The sequence below is a fragment of the Pavona decussata genome, unplaced genomic scaffold (assembly GCF_977016875.1).
Source record: "Pavona decussata unplaced genomic scaffold, jaPavDecu1.1 SCAFFOLD_78, whole genome shotgun sequence".
Taxonomy (NCBI): Eukaryota; Metazoa; Cnidaria; class Anthozoa; order Scleractinia; family Agariciidae; genus Pavona; species Pavona decussata.
In genome coordinates this window covers 632,236-649,950 of record NW_028145496.1, presented here as the reverse complement: position 1 = coordinate 649,950, position 17,715 = coordinate 632,236, and the positions used below count along the sequence as shown (strand labels likewise).

Genomic DNA, 17,715 nt, shown 5'->3' with positions numbered 1-17,715 from the left:
TCAGCTTTAACAAATTTGAAGTTTTAAAAACACTGGTCCAGTTGAACATTTTCACTGTAATTTTTTTTTTGCAACTACCAAATCAATGGAATATTCTATATTCTCGTTTGGTCAACAGTGATGTTACGAGGGTGTCACTTTGTAGTCCTTTTAATTGAAAATGCTTAATTAATTAAAAAGAAAGTTATCTGCACTGTACATGTCTAGGTGTAAACTGTTTTTTAACAAAGCGACCGTCTTCACTTTGCGGAAAAAAAGGCGATAGGGTTTGGATCTTGCGGTAAACATAACATTATTTTGCGGGAAGTTTGCAACGGTTGCCAGGGATAAGATGATATCCGGTCTGTGTACGCGCCAAGAAACAACCAGTCAAGGATGTCCACAGGCTAACTAGCGATGGAGGATTAATTATTTGCAACCTGTCTAGAAATGATGGATCTTGACACAAAATCTTTTTGTATTTAAGGGAATAATAAACAGCTGGGAGACAGATAAGACACTGTTTGAATATAAACTGAAGCCGGCGGTATTCTCACAGTCAAGTCAAACTCTTCGGACCACAGAAAGTTCTCGCTGACATTGAACTTTACTAGTCAGGAAATCCAACAATATCTAAAAGTATCATCTTGCATAAATATCAGTATTCCAAGATATCAAGACTGTTTAATAGATACAAGAGCTTGAATATTGAAAGATGCAAGTCTGTCGGACATGCGCCATTTCGTCATACCCTGCTAGATTTCAGACGCTATTGTTTGTAAATCTACGCTTGGGGCACAATAAAGAAACCTCGAGAAACAGGCCTCTCGTAGCTCATTCTTCAAATACAATTTTTCGATCTGGTTTGGGGACATATTAAGTTTGGTTAAGTCAACATTTTCTGTTTAATCCATTTTCCGTTATAGTTCTAATGAAATTGCCGACGAATAATCCTCTATGCGACACATAATTAAAAACAAAGAATCGACCCAGACAAGGGTTGTTTCATTAAAGCGGGTTTTATTTCAAAATTACTTTTTTCAGCTACAAATATTCTCTCTTATCTACACAATTTGAAATTAAATCATCTATATTACACTTCGTGAGCCGGGGACTGTGTTTTTTAGCTTCTTAGTATAGCATTTCTTTTTCGTTGGAACACAATTAATTTACAACCCGTTTGTTAAAAAATTCTACAAATAGTAAAGAGCCTTTCATAAACACTTGGTGTTAAGCTAAGGTCAAACAATTCCAAATTTTGAGTCCTATTTTTGCATTGGACAATGCTTTTAGCATCCCAGTGTCGTCGCACAGAAATCAGCGACTCAAAATATCACAAAATCACTAGAACAGTTTAAAAGGACAGTATTTTATACCGACCCGTGTCTTGTCCACTCCACACTACACGCGAAAACCACATAAAATCTCTCGTCTTTTGACACTAGATTTGTTTTTTTGAAAGAGCAATCCTTAGTTGTTTCGGTTTAAAAAACGTCGTGCACTCTGTCTATATACAAGTTTATTATTTAAAGTATTTCTAAAGTATCCGTGTGTCTTTTCTATCGAGCTGATAGCGTCGTCAAGGCTAAGGCAGCATCAATTTCTCGATAGTTTGTCGTCTCAACACTTCTGCTGCGGAGGAAGAAACAAATAAAAGACAAATATTAGATTCTTTTGATTATAACTTCGGGACACTCGAGCGTAAGAGGCAACGTTCCGCTTAACAGACAAAACAAAGCGCTTTCTTCTAGCCGCAAATTACATTTCGTTCTAAAGTTCATTTTTCCAACATTGAGGCGGGCCGTCCAGTAATATGCAATCCAATTTTCAGGCACGGAACAAAACTACTCTTCAGAAAGAAACTGGTTTTACTAGCGATCGCCTTTCAGCAAATTATTTTACCTGGCTAAACGTTTGTCTTGTATACTAAATATTAAAAGAAGAGGATGTCGCTTACTATACCTCGTTGTTATAGTATTGTACGCCCTCGCTGTTTCTTCCAGCTTTGGTATCTCCATCTTAGCATCATCCATCGGTGATGACGGAGAACATTTCTGTGGAGGTGTCTCGTTTTCTTTCTTCTCTGTTTTCACAAGAGAAGGCGTTGAATTTCGAACTAAAGAAAGAAGCACACAAGAAAGTGAATTTTTAAAGCACCAATGGAAGCCATTTTAATACCGCCAAAGAAACCCATTAAAATCCAATAGCTCCAGGGATGTCTGCAAACACACACTTGGTAACTAAGGCAAGATGAAAATTTTTCATTAAGTTTCGAGAGAACAAAATTTTGAATACGTTGGCTTTATGCATTTTTAAGTTTGTGTTTGCGGTGAAAAATGAAATCAATACCCGCTGGAATATTTTCTTGTTATTTAAAAAAAAGGTGTCTAGTGTATTATTATTATACCCGTATGTCTGGCGGAAAACAGTTTGAGTCGAAAAATATTATATTAAAATAGTAAGAACAATTATTGTTCTTACTGCATACTGAGCAGGATAAATTAGAAACGATTTCTTCCTTTGACCAGACGAAGAAATTTTAAAACTTATGGAAAATTGTTTGTGGCGAGTTTAAACCGAGTTATTATGTTATTCAATTAGTGATTCATGTATAATTGAGTTGGCGACATGCAACCAGCTTTTCCAAGTGTGTTCGAAGGTTGTTTCCAGACGATAAACGTGTCAATTCACGCCAAGTTTGTGAATAACAGACATATTAAAGATTTTTCGTTTTCCGAGTAACAATAAAGCTTAAGCACGAGTTTTTCAGTCTACCATGGGGAAAAATAGTCAAACTGTTCCTCTATGTCTTCTAGTTAAGTCCGCAGCCTTGAATTGCATTTCTTAAATAACCAGCACAGACACGAGTGGTTCTTTAAAGACAAAGAGCAAGTGCTTTTGAATAGAAATATTGTATGCTGGTACTAAGTTTTCTATTTCAAAGGGGACACTTAAGCAAGCAATATTTCCTTTCAAAGTTCAATCTAGGCGCACAGACAGTGACAAGATTACGCCTTGATCCCAAAAAATAATAATTATTTTGCTTTAACCCTTCGTCTTCTGGTAACGTTAAACAAGCCTTTGTCCGTCTGAAGTGATGTAATTTTCAATTTTATTCATGAAATACTTCATTGTGGTTATTAAAATAAAGTTATCAAGCCGTTGTTTGCAAAGGCGCTATTCGATTTTGCAATTAGCCCTTAGTATTTCGGAAAACGTATTAAAATGTGTATACGTACTGCGTTCAGGGGAAAACCATGACAAACAATATCACTTTAAAAAAAAATAACTGAACGAAAATCTTTATCAAGTTGCACACCATTGGCAGTGATTTGAAACTTTCTGGAAGCATCTCGTTCACGGTTGGATCATGGAGGAGAGTGACCTGACATTCTAAATTTAAAAACAAAGGTGGAATTTTGCCATTTTAAGTCTTCCAACCAAAGTTCACCGCATCGAACTTATGATTGATGTCTGTAACGAAATCCCCGAACCCCAAAAGCCACATACAATGCCCTATCCACCAGTATGAAAACTAAAGGGATCAGAGCCAAATTCATTTTGTTAATCCCAGTAAAATCTTCAGACTTGAACTTCAATACAAGACTTATTATTTCGCAATTTCACAACACTAATCTCCAGTGGAAAAAAATGCTAATTTAAAAGTCAAACGAGGTCAGGCGGAGACCATTATTGGTACCAAAATCCTTGAACAAATGAAGGCCAACAGTTGGCGAAACCGCCCAAGTGGTGGGCTACAAAATTAAATTTTGTAAGATTTCCGGTTAAGTAGAAAAAAATATCCAAGGACGACCCCAAGAAACAACTCCTCTGTGTACTACTTTTGAATAGTCACACTGTAAGCTAGGTTTTGTCCACAGACTTAAAAGTCAGAGCATCATAAAATGTCCATTGGTTTGGCTCAGAAAAGATGGGTGTCTAGCTTTTACCTGACATAATAACGGAGGCCTCAGTTGAGGATCTCTGGGGAGGTGTTGAAGGAGGAGTCTCGCATGGAACAGGGCTGATGTTCATAAGGTTTGCAGGCGCGTTGTGGAAACATCCATCCACCCATTTTCGAAGACTTTTCACAGGAGAGTCTTCCACACTTGGCTCGGGGCTTGTAACACAGTGGACGGCTCGCAGGGCTTGAAATCGTATGACTGGATTGGTTGGTTTGCTTTGCAAACTCTCAACACTGTTTAAATTTAAGCTGTTCTTGGTCTGCTCTTGGGTTTCCGTGTTTGACTGAATGTTTTCCTTCCTTTCTTCCTTTTCCCTCGCTTCTGTTAAGCAAACAAACAGACGCCACGAGTTGTTTTTTTTTTTTTGCTTATTCGGCGCTAAGGAAAGTATCCTATTCTAAATCGCCTTTCGTGTTATACCACAATTCAGGGTTAAAATCATTAGGCAATGTTGAAATATTCTTGAATTATTTTTCTTGTTTAAAAATAATAAGAACTGCTAACGTTTACAAGATAACACGCTATGAAAACATGCAGTTTTGATACAAACGTGTTCCCATCCACAGCATGACTGTCTTCGAATCTACTTAAAATGTTTATTCTATTTCCGATTTATCGATTCCTGAAGTTTCAAACTAAAAGTTTTTCCCACACAGGTGAGTAACGTGAAGACATTCACAGTTTAATACGTGCACGACTTAAAGAGAAGGGCTTTGCCCGGGCTAATCCTTGTGATTTGTGAAATCGAGAATAAATCAGTTTAAGAGCATGTTTACTAAGCAATCGTACCTTTAATGACAGCAAGTTTCTCGTCTTTACTGTCGCAAGGTTTGTCTTCTTCACAGCTCTGCTCTTCGCAGTCTGAATCACTCACAGCATCGTCGTCATCAACACCATCTTTTTTCTCGCCACATCGATTCCTCGGCGACCAAGTCATTTTATTTTCCTTCTTAAGCCTTCGCCTCGCGTTAGCGAACCAAGTTGAAACTTGCGTTAAAGTCATCTTTGTTATAATAGCTAGCATTATCTTTTCGCCTTTCGTTGGATAAGGATTCTTTCTGTGTTCATAGAGCCAAGCTTTAAGTGTACTTGTCGTTTCTCGTGTGGCATTTTTTCGCCTTGCACCCGCAGCAGCCAAATCAATTGGCGAAAACCTAAAAAAAGAAAACCCGCTTTTGTCAGACAAAGTACTTGAAGTACACATTACAATCAATGCAGTGCAGGAAATCGTTAGTGGAGTGTATTTCTTTGGTAAGCTAGATCATTGTTGTTTGCTTACAAAATCGATTATATTCAACCATATCATAAAATGATTGGTTAAAGAGAACGTATCTATATAAAATCCCTTCCGTTAAAGCTAAGTACAAAATCAAACCGGTTTTACCTTCCTGAACGCTCCGTGGGAATGCAAACTCTGGAAGCCATTTAAATGTAACCGAATGTATTGGATGGGATTACTAGCAGAAGTATGAAACACTTTAATGGCTTACTTAAGTGGTCAGCTGAGGTAACAGCGCATACCGTTAATTTATTTACCTTTCGCCAAGCCTTGTACAAGCTGTATGGGAATGAGGATCAAATCCGTGCACATCCAAAGGATGCCGAGCAGCTGAAGCTTGCAAATACCACGAATCTCGCCATTCCTTGATATCACACGGACGGGCCTGATCGTAGACAAACCACGCAAGTAAGGCGAAGAGAAAACATGACAGTCGATGATTATTAGGTTCAATTAAGTTAATGAAGCGAAAAAGCTGTAGATCCACTGAAGAAACAGGCAGCGATAGAAACATCGAAAGCGACGAGAAGAGAAAACGATCAAAGCAGACGAAGTTCAAATTAAAAATCGGACAGTGAATTTCAGACAACTTACCAACGGAGAATAGAAAGCTGACAGGTCTGTGGCTCCTATTGTGAAGCCAGCTTCGTTAAAAGATGGTCTTGGAAGCAAATTCACCGGCATCGTTGAAACTCTGTGTTGTAGCACTCTATCAAGCTGGCAGGGACACAGAGAATGCGGGCCTAAACTGTCGTGTAAAGGCGATCGCACAGAATCACAACAAGCAGTAGTATGAGAGCCCGGGAGCATCAACTGTGGGATGAGACGAGTGATACAATTATGTCTGGTTTTCATGGAGATGAAATCTACATTGTTCATCGCATCGAATGCGGTCGAATTCTAGAATAACTTACAAACACGCAACTCTTACCTGTGAAGAATACGTGCAACCAAACTGTGGACAGGCAATCTTTGTTGTAGTGGAGTTTGCCATCGGTTTACAAGACGAACATCAAGTGACTCCTGAGTCGATCAGCAAACAGAGATTCAAATTGAACCACTCGAAACAAATAAATTAACAAGAGAAAAAAATTGTTGTGTTATTTCTTAGCCCGAGACAGGCCGAGTAAAGTAATAGCTACTGAAGTGTAGCTTTGTCGATCGGCTTTCCTAGTATTGTTGTACTGTACATATGAAGGAGTCAGTGGCCACCGATCACGGCCTGTATGCACAAAACAATATCTTCAATCGTTTCATCTTGTAGTTTCTACAAGGGCTACCGTCAGCTTTGACACTTTGTGACACAGCATTTGCTGGTTGAACCAATCGAATTAAAAAGGGAACAAGCTTTGTATTGTAAACGCGTGAAGATGATTGGCAGAAGCTGACTTGTTAACTAGGCTAACATTTATTATTGTCTGTTGCCAACATGGAAATCGACACGGGTGACAGGGAAAACCCGCCCAAGTGGGTGTTTTTGTGGGGCATTGCCCCGCCCCAGTGGGTGCACTAGCGAGCTGTTATGTCTCTAAACAGTGATTGCTGATCACCCCTTCAAGCTAATGATTGCACCAGCGTAGGATGTAAGATTGTTCTGGTTATTATCGGCATTATGAATGCGATTGTAGCTATTCAATACCGCGACATGACATCTCAAAGGACAGCGCTGCTGCGGAACCTTTGCCAGCGAACGTGCTTATTGCTTCTGAAGCCATGTTTATTCTGTCCGTTTACATTTTCAACAGCGCAAATCGTCTGCGAGCTCTCCAACATGTGGCTCGATTGTTTTCGGTTCTCAAGTCAGAGTCACGTTCATTCATGTCGTTCGCTCGCTTAGCTAGCAACACCAGAGCTTTTTGCCGATTTTATTTCGTCATTTCGCTCGAAATTAACATCGGTTATTTCATAGCCGACGTAGATATACGTTTGTGTTTCTATTGTTCGAGCGAAATGAGGCGGTGTGAGCTCGAATCGCGCAAATAATATAAACAATTAGCTCGAATGGTAATTCGTGCCAAGTAGAGGCCTAAAAATATCTCCGAATACAGCTGTGCTCGACTATTATTTTATCGCTTCCATTTTTCTGGCAGCAAAGTAGACTTTCTTCCGATAACGTTAGCACGGGAAACACCTACAGCTGAGCAGACAGCGGTGCCAAGGACAAATTCATTGAATTGTAGTCGTGCGGTTAGGCGAATGATTGATGTCGGTTTGTTAAACATGCATATACATGTATTTAGATGTAATTCAATCGATTATATGACAATTAACAAGTCCAGGTCATACAATTAACCAGCAATTGTTCGAGAAGCTTGTACTACATTTAATTTGCCCATGCAGATTATTTCAGGCAACCAAATTATTTCGATCGCGCAACACAGCACTCGAGACGTCTACCTGACAGCACTGAGCGAGCGGAAGCTCCTCTGCTTGAGCTCCATAAGACAAAAAATAAACTTGAATTTTGACAGTGACCTTAGCACTCGGATTTAAACAATTAAGGCTACACCCGCAGTGTTCAGTCCTCTTGTATTCATGTTGTTTATATTTCTCTAAACAATAAGCTACAAGATAATAATGTCGTTTGACAAGCTCACCACGTGGTTTTCACACCATTGAAACAACACCGTTTTTCATGTCATCCAAAATACTTCAAAACGCCATAATTTGATGTAGAAAATTAAACGAAATGTCGCTGAAACGCAATGAACTTGGCGCTGACTGATTTCAAAAGCCTTTTGTGTGTTTATCTCTTAAGTGTGAAAGATGTCTACAAGATGTCTACTTTTTATGTTAATAGGTGCGTTTTCGCAAGCGTAATAAGTTCGTGTTTGCATTTTGAGCGCCATCGCACGGAAATCTTTGCCATTTTGTGCTCCCTTGATCTGCCTAGATCCTTCGATAGAAACAGATTTATTCATGAAATGAAAAACACTCGGAGTTTGTATCGCAACGATATCCGTCCTGAAATGTACAATTCCGTACCTCGTAATCAAACGTTTCTGGAGAAGGTACGCTGTGGACATCCCTCTTGGCGTTAAAAAGAATAAATTGTTTTATTTTCCGGCAATTTTAGCGAAACCGACACTCCTGTCAATGTGTGGATGTGGAATATGTTTGCTAAGTAAAGCCGCATTGTCGCGCTCATCAACCGAACCAGCATTCGCTTGTACATTCAACATCTTTGAATTTAATTAAAAATTCCCGCGAACTATAGTGACGTAATTGATTTAAAATGGCTTCAAGCGGAACGGCACGCGATTAGCACGCGCCGTAAGAAATGTTCATTTTTCTCTTCGATCGAAGCAATTTTTGTTTTGTTTGTTATGAAAACAATGCTCCTTTTAAATAATATTTTTCCAGTGGCGATAAAAAAGAACTCACCCCCTGATATTATTAGTTTTCTCCCACGGAGATCTAACAGCCTCTTTCCTATTTGCAGTGCCCGAGAAATCATTGTTTCTCTGGCGTCCGTTTTATATTAATTCCCAGAAGTGCTTTTCAACCTCTGATTGTTTGTTTTCTCGTCTTGGTGTGGTGGATTAGCTGTAGCATGAAACTCTTTGCCATGCGGTATGCTTTGAAGATGAGTCTTATCTTTAAGATAAACATAACATTATCAAATGCATTTTGTTAGGTCTCTTCCCCGGAAGTCACAGACACGCCATAAGGACTTTGGACATGTTTTTCGAGGTTAGCTTGTTTGGTTCTTGGGCAAGTTTACGGTATAAAGAGCCGAACACTTGAATTATTGAAGCTTTTCCAAATCAAACCGCCTCTACCAGAAAACAAACAAAATCGAAGGGAATCGAAAACTACGGGAAAAATGCAAAGGTTATCAGGAGTAAAGAAGATCGGACATATCAAGCTGAACTCACAAAACCGCGTCTGGTAATCCATGGATAAGCAGTTACATAATCTTGAACAAAGCGACTTAACTTTTAAATTAACTTGGCTTTGAAGAAAAAATCGACCAATAGTGAACACGCGACAGCCAAAAAGAGAATTTCCGGTGAGTGTCTTACAAGATAATAACATTGAGAATTCATGATAACAAGAACGACCAAAAGGTTGTGATAAAACGTTTGCCAAAGACGCTAGGAATGGATTAATACGATCATCGTGTTCTTTGTGCATTTATCTTGCGAAAAGTGACTGATAAAATCGAATATGCAAATCTTTTGTTATAAAAGCTCTACTCTTTTATGAGTCAAGGCCCTTGAATACTAGTTTCATTGACATTTAAGTTTAACAAGTTCAGCTGACACACAAAAAGATACTCAAGAGAGATGACAATCATTGTAAAGTTTTTAGTTTCAGGGTGCCGAATTGTTCGTGAAGACAGCCAAGGTCGGGGCTAATTTAAATACTGTATCACCAATAGGAGCTACAAACAACAATCATTTTAACTCACAAAAGAAAATCACGTCCATAAAAAGTTGTTTTAGATAAATGTGTTATTTCTTACAAGAGGCCAACATTTCTCTATAAATAATAACAAATTTTATCGTCCAAATTCAGCTGTGCATTTGAACCAAACAACAAAATTTATATTTTATGTTCGGGTGACACATTAAGAACACACATATGCGATTGTTAGGGCTGCCTTTATATCTATTATCATCGACATGTAATCTGACCTAAATATCGAAACAACAGCGAAGCACAAATTAAACGATAATCAAGTAATAATAAAAAAAAACTATTGAACTCATGATACAAGTGCGAGCAAATTCTTACGACTAAAATGGCATGAAATGGATTTCAATCAGGAAGAAAATTCATATTTTGAGTTTTTTAGTGTACAAGGTGGTGATCAAAACGCACGATAATACTGAAGCTCCTTTTTCTTCAAAGTGTAAGCGTTTGTTATGTTCTAACGTCTTTACTTCTTACCACTCTTCATACCCAGAATACTCCCATAACACCAAAAGAAAGATTTCAAGTGAGTTCTTTAAGACAGAAGAAACCATAATTTGCTCGGAGTAGGGGCAACACAACAGTAAAACTCAAGAACGTTGGGCCAACTTTTTCAAGTAGCAGTTAGTCTTTATCCGGTCCACCGCCCGTGGACCACTGACGTCGGCCAAATTTCACAGTAGCGTGCGTCCCCCTCTATATTGAGTCAGCTGCGTTCCCCAGGCACAAAAAAAAATCTTCAATTTCATTTAAAGAAAGGTTGGAGTTTGTCTGAGACTATTTCAACATCCATGAATGAGAAGTTACCTTGAAATACAACTGGTACAATACAACGCCGCGTGCAATATATATGACCCGGGGCTGACAAAACCTGCGGTTAAAACGTTTATTTAAGCAGGTAAAGAAACTGAACAATTAAAAGAATTGTCTCGGAGTAAGTTTCAGTTTTTAGCTTAGCAGCAAGTCTTTTCTGTTTTGCGTTATAGTTTACCTGAAGGGGTTAAATTTAACCATGACTCAATTTATAAATTAAGGTAAACAAAAAGACATGATCACTTTCGCTTTGAGACACACCAGCTAATAGTTCACGCTTTGTATGGTCAGGAGCTCCTGATATGGCTCCGAAATATTCACCCGACATCATATTAGGAGTTGTCCAGTGATGAAGGTGCTAGAATCTCACTCATTAGCGTTTGTAGTGATTTGTTAGTTATCCGAGTTATTATGGGCTGCTATTCTCAGCTCTCCCTGAATTGTAAAGACCGTGGCATTTCTCAGCCTTTGGCCGAAGACTCCGGCTCAGCCAACAGTTGGACTGATATGTACGGGCCATCTCAGATCGGACACTAAAATAGAGTGTTCAGCTATCATGGCCACTGAGGCAAGGCTAAATTTTTCTCGATCTCCGCTAAAAATTAGTTTCCGCAACTATCACGCCAGACACATTTTTGCAATCTCATTTCGCATATTCAGATGTCTATTTTGAAATCGTATCTTCCACGCTATAAACCACAAAAAAGTCCTATCTAACATGTAACTGTATGGCTCTCGCTTGTGAGTCTGAAAACACTGAAGGCTGAATTTAAACTGTATAAGCTGTACTCAGTGCTCAGTTCTTCCCATCTTTACAAAGTTTGTTAACTGACACACGAAGAGTGTGAATGACAAATAGAAAACTTCTCGCAGGGCGTCTTGCTGTGCTATTTGTTATGCCAGGAGATGAATTGTAAAATCATTTCAGTGGCTAAACTGTGACAACTTAAATTATTTCTTGTGTCCATTCTGAACACAGAAGGTCGATTGAGTTGGTGTAGGCGGGAAATCCTAACAGCCCATCACCCTGATTCGCCATGACAAAAATCGTTCCTTCCTCTATTTTCTCAATTCAGAATACAAAAAGTTTAACAAATTTGTAGTTTGGTATCTTGCATTTGGTACATGTAGAAGTCAAGAATTGTAATAAAAAAGGCAGGCAGGAGAAATACAAGAAAACCCTTTGTTCATTTAGTCGAGACTGAACGACAACTTTTCGTGGGGGCGATAGGAAATTTGCACGAGTGCTTAGCATAAGAGGACCGGAAAAAATAAAACAAAAATTACAAAGCTAATGTGTACTGCTCTCATCGACCCACGTCATACAATCAACTGAATAAATGAAATATTATGGCCGTTACGCCTTTCAGAAGATTTTCCGGTCTCACCCTCTTTCTCTTGTCCTTTGCTGACCTTTACATTTGTGAACTAATTTTCTCTAGTAGCAACTGATTACATAGCTTAACGTAGACAAAAATAAAGGAAATATAATTGATAAATCTCAGGATGTTTTGTTTTGCGTGGGCTTCAATAATGGTCTCGATTTCTCTAGAGTAATTTTAATCACCATATCATGGTTTGTGGTATTCAGATCAAACTAAGGCCGTTTTGATTGTCCGGAAAACAATTCAGATTTTTTTCATTGTTATTCTATCCTCAGAGGGAAACTGTGTGCGGCAACTGTGTGCGGTAACGTACGTTTGAGGGCAGCTACCGGTAAGCAGCACAATTTTTTCTAAACCCAAGATCAAACGCGAGTCAACCATGATACTGTCCTAAAATTCTATCGTCAGTTCCCGAAGTTCAGTGCACTGTCGTCGGCTTACTGAGTACATTTCCCAAATTTGAAATCAGTGATTCAAAAGTAAAATTAAGAAAAAAATGCTGCTTGTGCGTTGGTTGGACTCTTAACCCACTTGCCCTTTTATGTGTGAGTAATCTAGGCGCACAAGATATACCACCAACTATTCAAAAAATGAGTTCAAAATTGCTGTAACAGTTCCGCCTGTTGCAATCGTTTCAGCAGCGAAATGAATCGCAATTTTTGCATTGTGTGTTGCTTCTGTGACAGTGGCTCTCGGTGGTTTTAAGCCACTTTGTGGCAGACAAATCTGCCTGACTTATTGAAGTTTAACCATAGCAGAGAGCAGTATCATTGATATGTCACTTTAAAAATGTAATCCGTACGTGTATCGAAGAAACTATCTGACAGCTAACGAGATTAAGAAACTTGAATACAAAGGAGTTTTATAAGAGCTTGACCTTTTCAAATTCACGGATTATAAAGTCCAGGATTAGCTGATTATCAAAAGATGTAAGAAGGTAATACTGAACAATTTTAATTGAGTATATTTAGTTCATACAATTGCCCTAATTGGCTTTCTTCCTCTGTACCTTTAAATCAGCTAAATCTAATTTTTTTCATACATTCTTTAACAGTTTAATTTATAACATCTTGTTACACTATGAGAAAAACAGTACAGTTAGTTTCTAAGCTACTTATACCAACAAATCGACAAGTCGAGAGCCAATTAAGCGAAAAAACATTAAAACTGATAGTTATAAATCGGAGAGTGTTATCGCGATGCTAAGCTTTAAACTCAGCTTACAGCGCTATGGCAATTTGGAACATGTAGCTGAATATCGTGAGGAAAGCCTGTCGCAGTGTCAGTTGGTTATAATTCGACCATGATGTTGCATTTTTCGTGTTATGTTGCCGTCAAACGTATTTTGTCCTTTCGAATCAAAGCTATTCGAGTAGTGTTTTACGTAGAGAATGAAAAATACTCCGAGTATGTTCATCATGTCAAAATATTTAGACAACAAAAAATAAATGACCAAAAACTAAGTTGGAAACAAGTTGTATTTCGGTGTGAACACTGATATCATCATGCTTGGCCATTCGGAAATCAGTACAATGTAATGTGAAATTTCTCATTGCGGCGAACCTTTTTCTTTTCAGCATTGATTATAACACGCATCAAACAAATCCGCTGTGTTCTAACAAATTGTTTCGAAGCAAGTTCCACCGAACATTTTGGTCGGTTACATATACAATGTCCAAGAACAGTCTAACCTTATCAATAAAAAAAAATGTATTTTTCAGCAAGTAAGGCTGAGAGCATTTAACTTTAAGATCAAATACCACAACGACTCCACACAAAACTGGCAGTGACCCAAAAGAGAAAAACTGTCATCAGTTTATGCCGACTCATATCATTCATATGATGCTTGAAGAATTCACCCCGTGGGCATGCAAAATAGTTCAGACAATACCTATCGCTAATTTTAACACTCACTTAATTGAAATCTTGTTCTTTGCTTTGTAAACATGACAGCTGACAAGGACGTCATGCTAACTGTCTGGAAGTGTCTCCATTCAGGCGTAGGCACGCAACATTTGAAGCATGTATTCAAGGTCAGCGTCGAGTCAGTGAGCGCGAACAACGACGCACAAGGGTACAGCAAGGCAAGGACAGGAAATAAAGTCTCGGTTTTTTTTTCTAATACGTGATCAGAATGAATTATGAGTTTTTGGAGCTGAGATTTGATTCTCGGGTGGTTTTTTTTATTCGCGGTCTGTTTCCGTGATATGCCTTCCGCGCTTGGACAGTTTGCAAGAATATTAGTCAGCCCATCTATTGTACTCATGTTGCCATCAAACTAAACGTTCGGTCGGTTTGAAGTAATCTAACCAACTAATGTTCTACATTCATACGGAAAAAGGAAGCCAGATTGTCCGAGTTGAAATACCAAAAAACAAAAAAATTCCCACTGAGATCTGTGAGAGGTCCTCGACGAATGTCTCAGTTTCCAAAATTAGACAATGTTTCAATGTTAATGTCATCACATTAACGGCCAACAAATTGTCGTTGTGTCAGTTAAGATGTTATTACATCCGTAGAACAATAAATCGGAACACTTTGAGAACTTGACCCAGGGTAACATATCATCTCTAATCAGTTCTCGTGCGTTGATGTGGGTTGCTTGGAGGTTTCTCGAAAAAAAAAAGAAAGAAAAAAACATTTTAAAGATATCCGCTTGGGCTTGTGATATTGCTTGCAATTTTGGGGGGTGGGAAGTTCAAGTACGCGTTATTCTCCATTTTGCTATTGTTCTTTCACGGGGTACAAGGTCCAAGAACCAAAATAAACATAGCAGTTGTCTTAAGACACTTTTAATAGGACCTTTTCGCTGTCCTTGTAACTTGACAGCGGATCAATCGGAATCCAAACTGAACTTGAGTCCAGGGCAGGGAGGACCTCCCAGATGAAAATAACAGGGGTGATAGTCGGAACGTTTTGAACAAGCTCCTAAAAGAAGCCAGAATCTCGCTTGGTGGGCTTGCCTCAAATTCATTTTCACCACTGAGCAGTGAGAGATACGACCAGCGCTGACAATGTATACTCTTTTAATGATGAGTCATGTGAATGACAACCTGATCAGCTGACTGACTGACTCTCATATTTTTGGATCAATGCCCTAAAATCGATACCACAATAATTCTACTAGTCATCTTAAATTTTAGCACCTGAAGCAGCGCCAATCCACAAATCCGTCCCACCAGAAAAAGACAATTACCCCCCATCATTCTGTAGGGAAGCTCCCTCCCCCACTCTCCCCCGGAGTCAAGGAACCCGTTTCTTCAAAATCTGTATTTTTTCCAGTTTGCCCAATATCAAAATTTAGCTTTCAAAATCATTGAATCTCAATTGAGCAGCATTCAGTTTACACAAACTGTAGTTTTCGGGGACTAAATGCTTTTACTTACTCATGATTTTAAATCCAGCCCCCCAAATATTTCCATTACCTGCAGGCCAAATCGGCAAAAACATTCACCGTATTTCAAAACAGCAGGTAAAAGACGTAATTAAAATAGATGTGAACTTAAAAAATGATTAAAATTTACATCCCGATTAACCCAGGCTGGCGTTAGTTTACTACGAGGTTAATCTTCGAATAATTATTGGATAATCTGATTTTAACCATGTTGGTCTGAAAGTCTGAAAATGTGAGTGGATTTTAGCGACCAGGTCAGAAAATTGGAGGGGGGGGGGGGGGGGGGACATGTATATATGAAGGGGTATTGGAAAATTACATATTTTGGTCTGAAATAGGATTAAAAAAAAAAAAAAAAAATCGGCGGCGCAATGGTGATTATAATGAGCTTTTCTCGCCCTGATGGAGTAGCGATTCTTTGAATGTCATTACATTACAGGTACCTGCACCGTTTGCGACGCCTTACATGGTTGTTTGGTCGAGAGGACAACAGAACAATGCTCCTAGCCTTAAAAACAATGCAGCTGCAGGTTATAAGGATGCAGTGAAAAAAGAGCTTTTAAAAGGTTCAGCAAAAACCAGTAATAAACCTGTGTTTACAAGGGCCACCGCGACAAAATAAAAGTACCGGATCCTGTAGTGAAGGATCTAATCAGCAAAAAAATTGTAAACCAAGTAATCTAAAACAAAAGAGCAAGGCTGATTTCACGGTCAGGGAAGTATATTATCCAATATTTCGAAAGGCGCGGCCTTTCTTCTTCAGGGTATGTTTCGAAATTTTGAAAGGTGCAGGTCTAGTCTATTGCTCTTTGTTATGGTTGTTTGTTTTTTATGATGCTTTGCTTGGAAGGGGGGGGGGGGGGTGTACGTTGGATTCCGCTCAGACCACCAACTGGATCAGGAGCCCACTACAAACGGCCCAAATCAATGATCGCGTGTGGGATTGTCTCCTACACTTTCTTACACTTAACATTCCACGGAAATATTAATAATGAAATGGAATGTGATTTAGGAAAGAAATAAGAGGGGGATAAAACTTTTGCACACACTACCAGGAAGTGAATCAATAGGCGAGAGCACATGGGATTGATAGTGCTGTTTTAAACATTCATTAATGAAATCAAATTTCTCATTTTATACTAAACGCCTACCAAATTCCTCCACTTTGTTCTCGTCAACAGTTTCCAACAAATTCTTAAAAGTCCACACAAAAAATCGATCCAAAAGTTTGTGGAGGTGTTTCTGGATGTGACCAAAACGTCGCTTTCACTTAAAGATGTTAACGAACCCACACCAGTATTCGAAAAGAGTAGGAGACGCAGACCATGCTAATGTATTGTGGCTTCTTCACATTCATGCCATGTGGACGGGCCTTTACAATGAGAACAAACAGCCACAACACTTCTCCTCTGTTTGGCCAGAATTGGGGGATGGCATGCTTTAAATCTCAGCTCCGCACTACACATATGGGATGTATCGCTGCAGCCATCCTCATCTGCGCACGCATTATCGAGGACCACAGCTACCACATGTGGATTTTAGAGCTGTGTTGTGTAGGTAATGTGTCTGTCCAACGCATGCACGAGGCTCTGGCTAACCCAAGATTGTAGCTTTCCTGATCTGTATGGTACTTATACTATATTATTCCTCCGTTGATTATTGATTTTTGCCGCTGCATTTTATTAAATTCACATTGTTTTTGTTTTTCTCCCCCCCCCCTCGCTCCCTTCCCTCCACCACCCCACTCCCCCCCCTTCCCCGACTTCATCGGTTATGTTTGCAGCAATAAAACAAATGGCCATACACGTGTCATGCGCAAAACTTGGCCAATCATGACGCAGTTTCTCCACGAGACGATGCAACCACTTTTCAAGATAACTCACCGCCTCCAACAGTTTTAGCGTGGCTTATGCCAGCTGGCGTTTACACAAAAATTCACGAGTCACCTTTTTCTTTTCAACTCGTAGTGACTTTTATTTTCACATCAGTTTTTCCAGATTTTACATGTTTTTTAAAAAGATGCCTGCTCTACAATGATTTTACGCTTACTACAGATAGACAAATTTCATTTGACCTACGCAACAAACCCGATCTCCAAACATATCGAGCCTATACTAGTTACTGTTTTTATGTCCAGGTCTTTACGATTTTTCAGAGCAAAAAGGAATCACCAATGTACATGTATGTACATGTATGCATGCAACACATGACAAGCGATCTCAAATGAACGTGTCACCTGGACTGTTTCATTAGCTGCGCTCAAATAAATTCGTGTCGTTTATGTATGTAATAATGCGCGACTTTTTACAATGACGTCATTTTACTACAGCTACCAACATCCTCTCATTTGCGATGCACGTCTTTGATAGCAATATAAGTAATTTGCAATATGTAAAAAAGCGGATTATGTTGGCTGGTAGTAAAACGACCCCATCGTGAGTGGCCCTGTTCGATTCATCAGAAACGTATAACCTATAACGG

The 17,715-nt window shown here is 39.0% G+C and overlaps 1 protein-coding gene and 1 long non-coding RNA gene across 3 annotated transcripts; one reads left to right on the top strand and one right to left on the bottom strand.

Annotated features, from left to right (window-relative positions):
• Window positions 1-979: 979 nt before the first annotated feature.
• LOC146476200 (uncharacterized) lies at window positions 980-6,523 on the bottom strand. 2 transcript variants are annotated; one of them, XM_085114736.1, is made up of 7 exons: window positions 6,155-6,523; window positions 5,818-6,036; window positions 5,481-5,608; window positions 4,734-5,098; window positions 3,930-4,265; window positions 1,942-2,095; window positions 980-1,611 (listed from the first exon to the last, which is right to left on the bottom strand). In XM_085114736.1, exons 1-7 carry the CDS (start codon window positions 6,215-6,217, stop codon window positions 1,539-1,541), a joined length of 1,338 nt encoding a protein of 445 aa, XP_084970862.1. In that variant the 5' UTR covers window positions 6,218-6,523; the 3' UTR covers window positions 980-1,538. The 2 variants fall into 2 exon arrangements, with proteins under 2 accessions (XP_084970862.1, XP_084970863.1); XM_085114737.1 differs by having other exon boundaries at window positions 980-1,608.
• Window positions 6,524-6,677: 154 nt separating this feature from the next.
• LOC146476199 (uncharacterized) lies at window positions 6,678-14,390 on the top strand. Its single transcript, XR_014865658.1, has 2 exons — window positions 6,678-12,171; window positions 13,794-14,390. It is a non-coding gene; the product is annotated as an uncharacterized LOC146476199 (long non-coding RNA).
• Window positions 14,391-17,715: the final 3,325 nt, after the last annotated feature.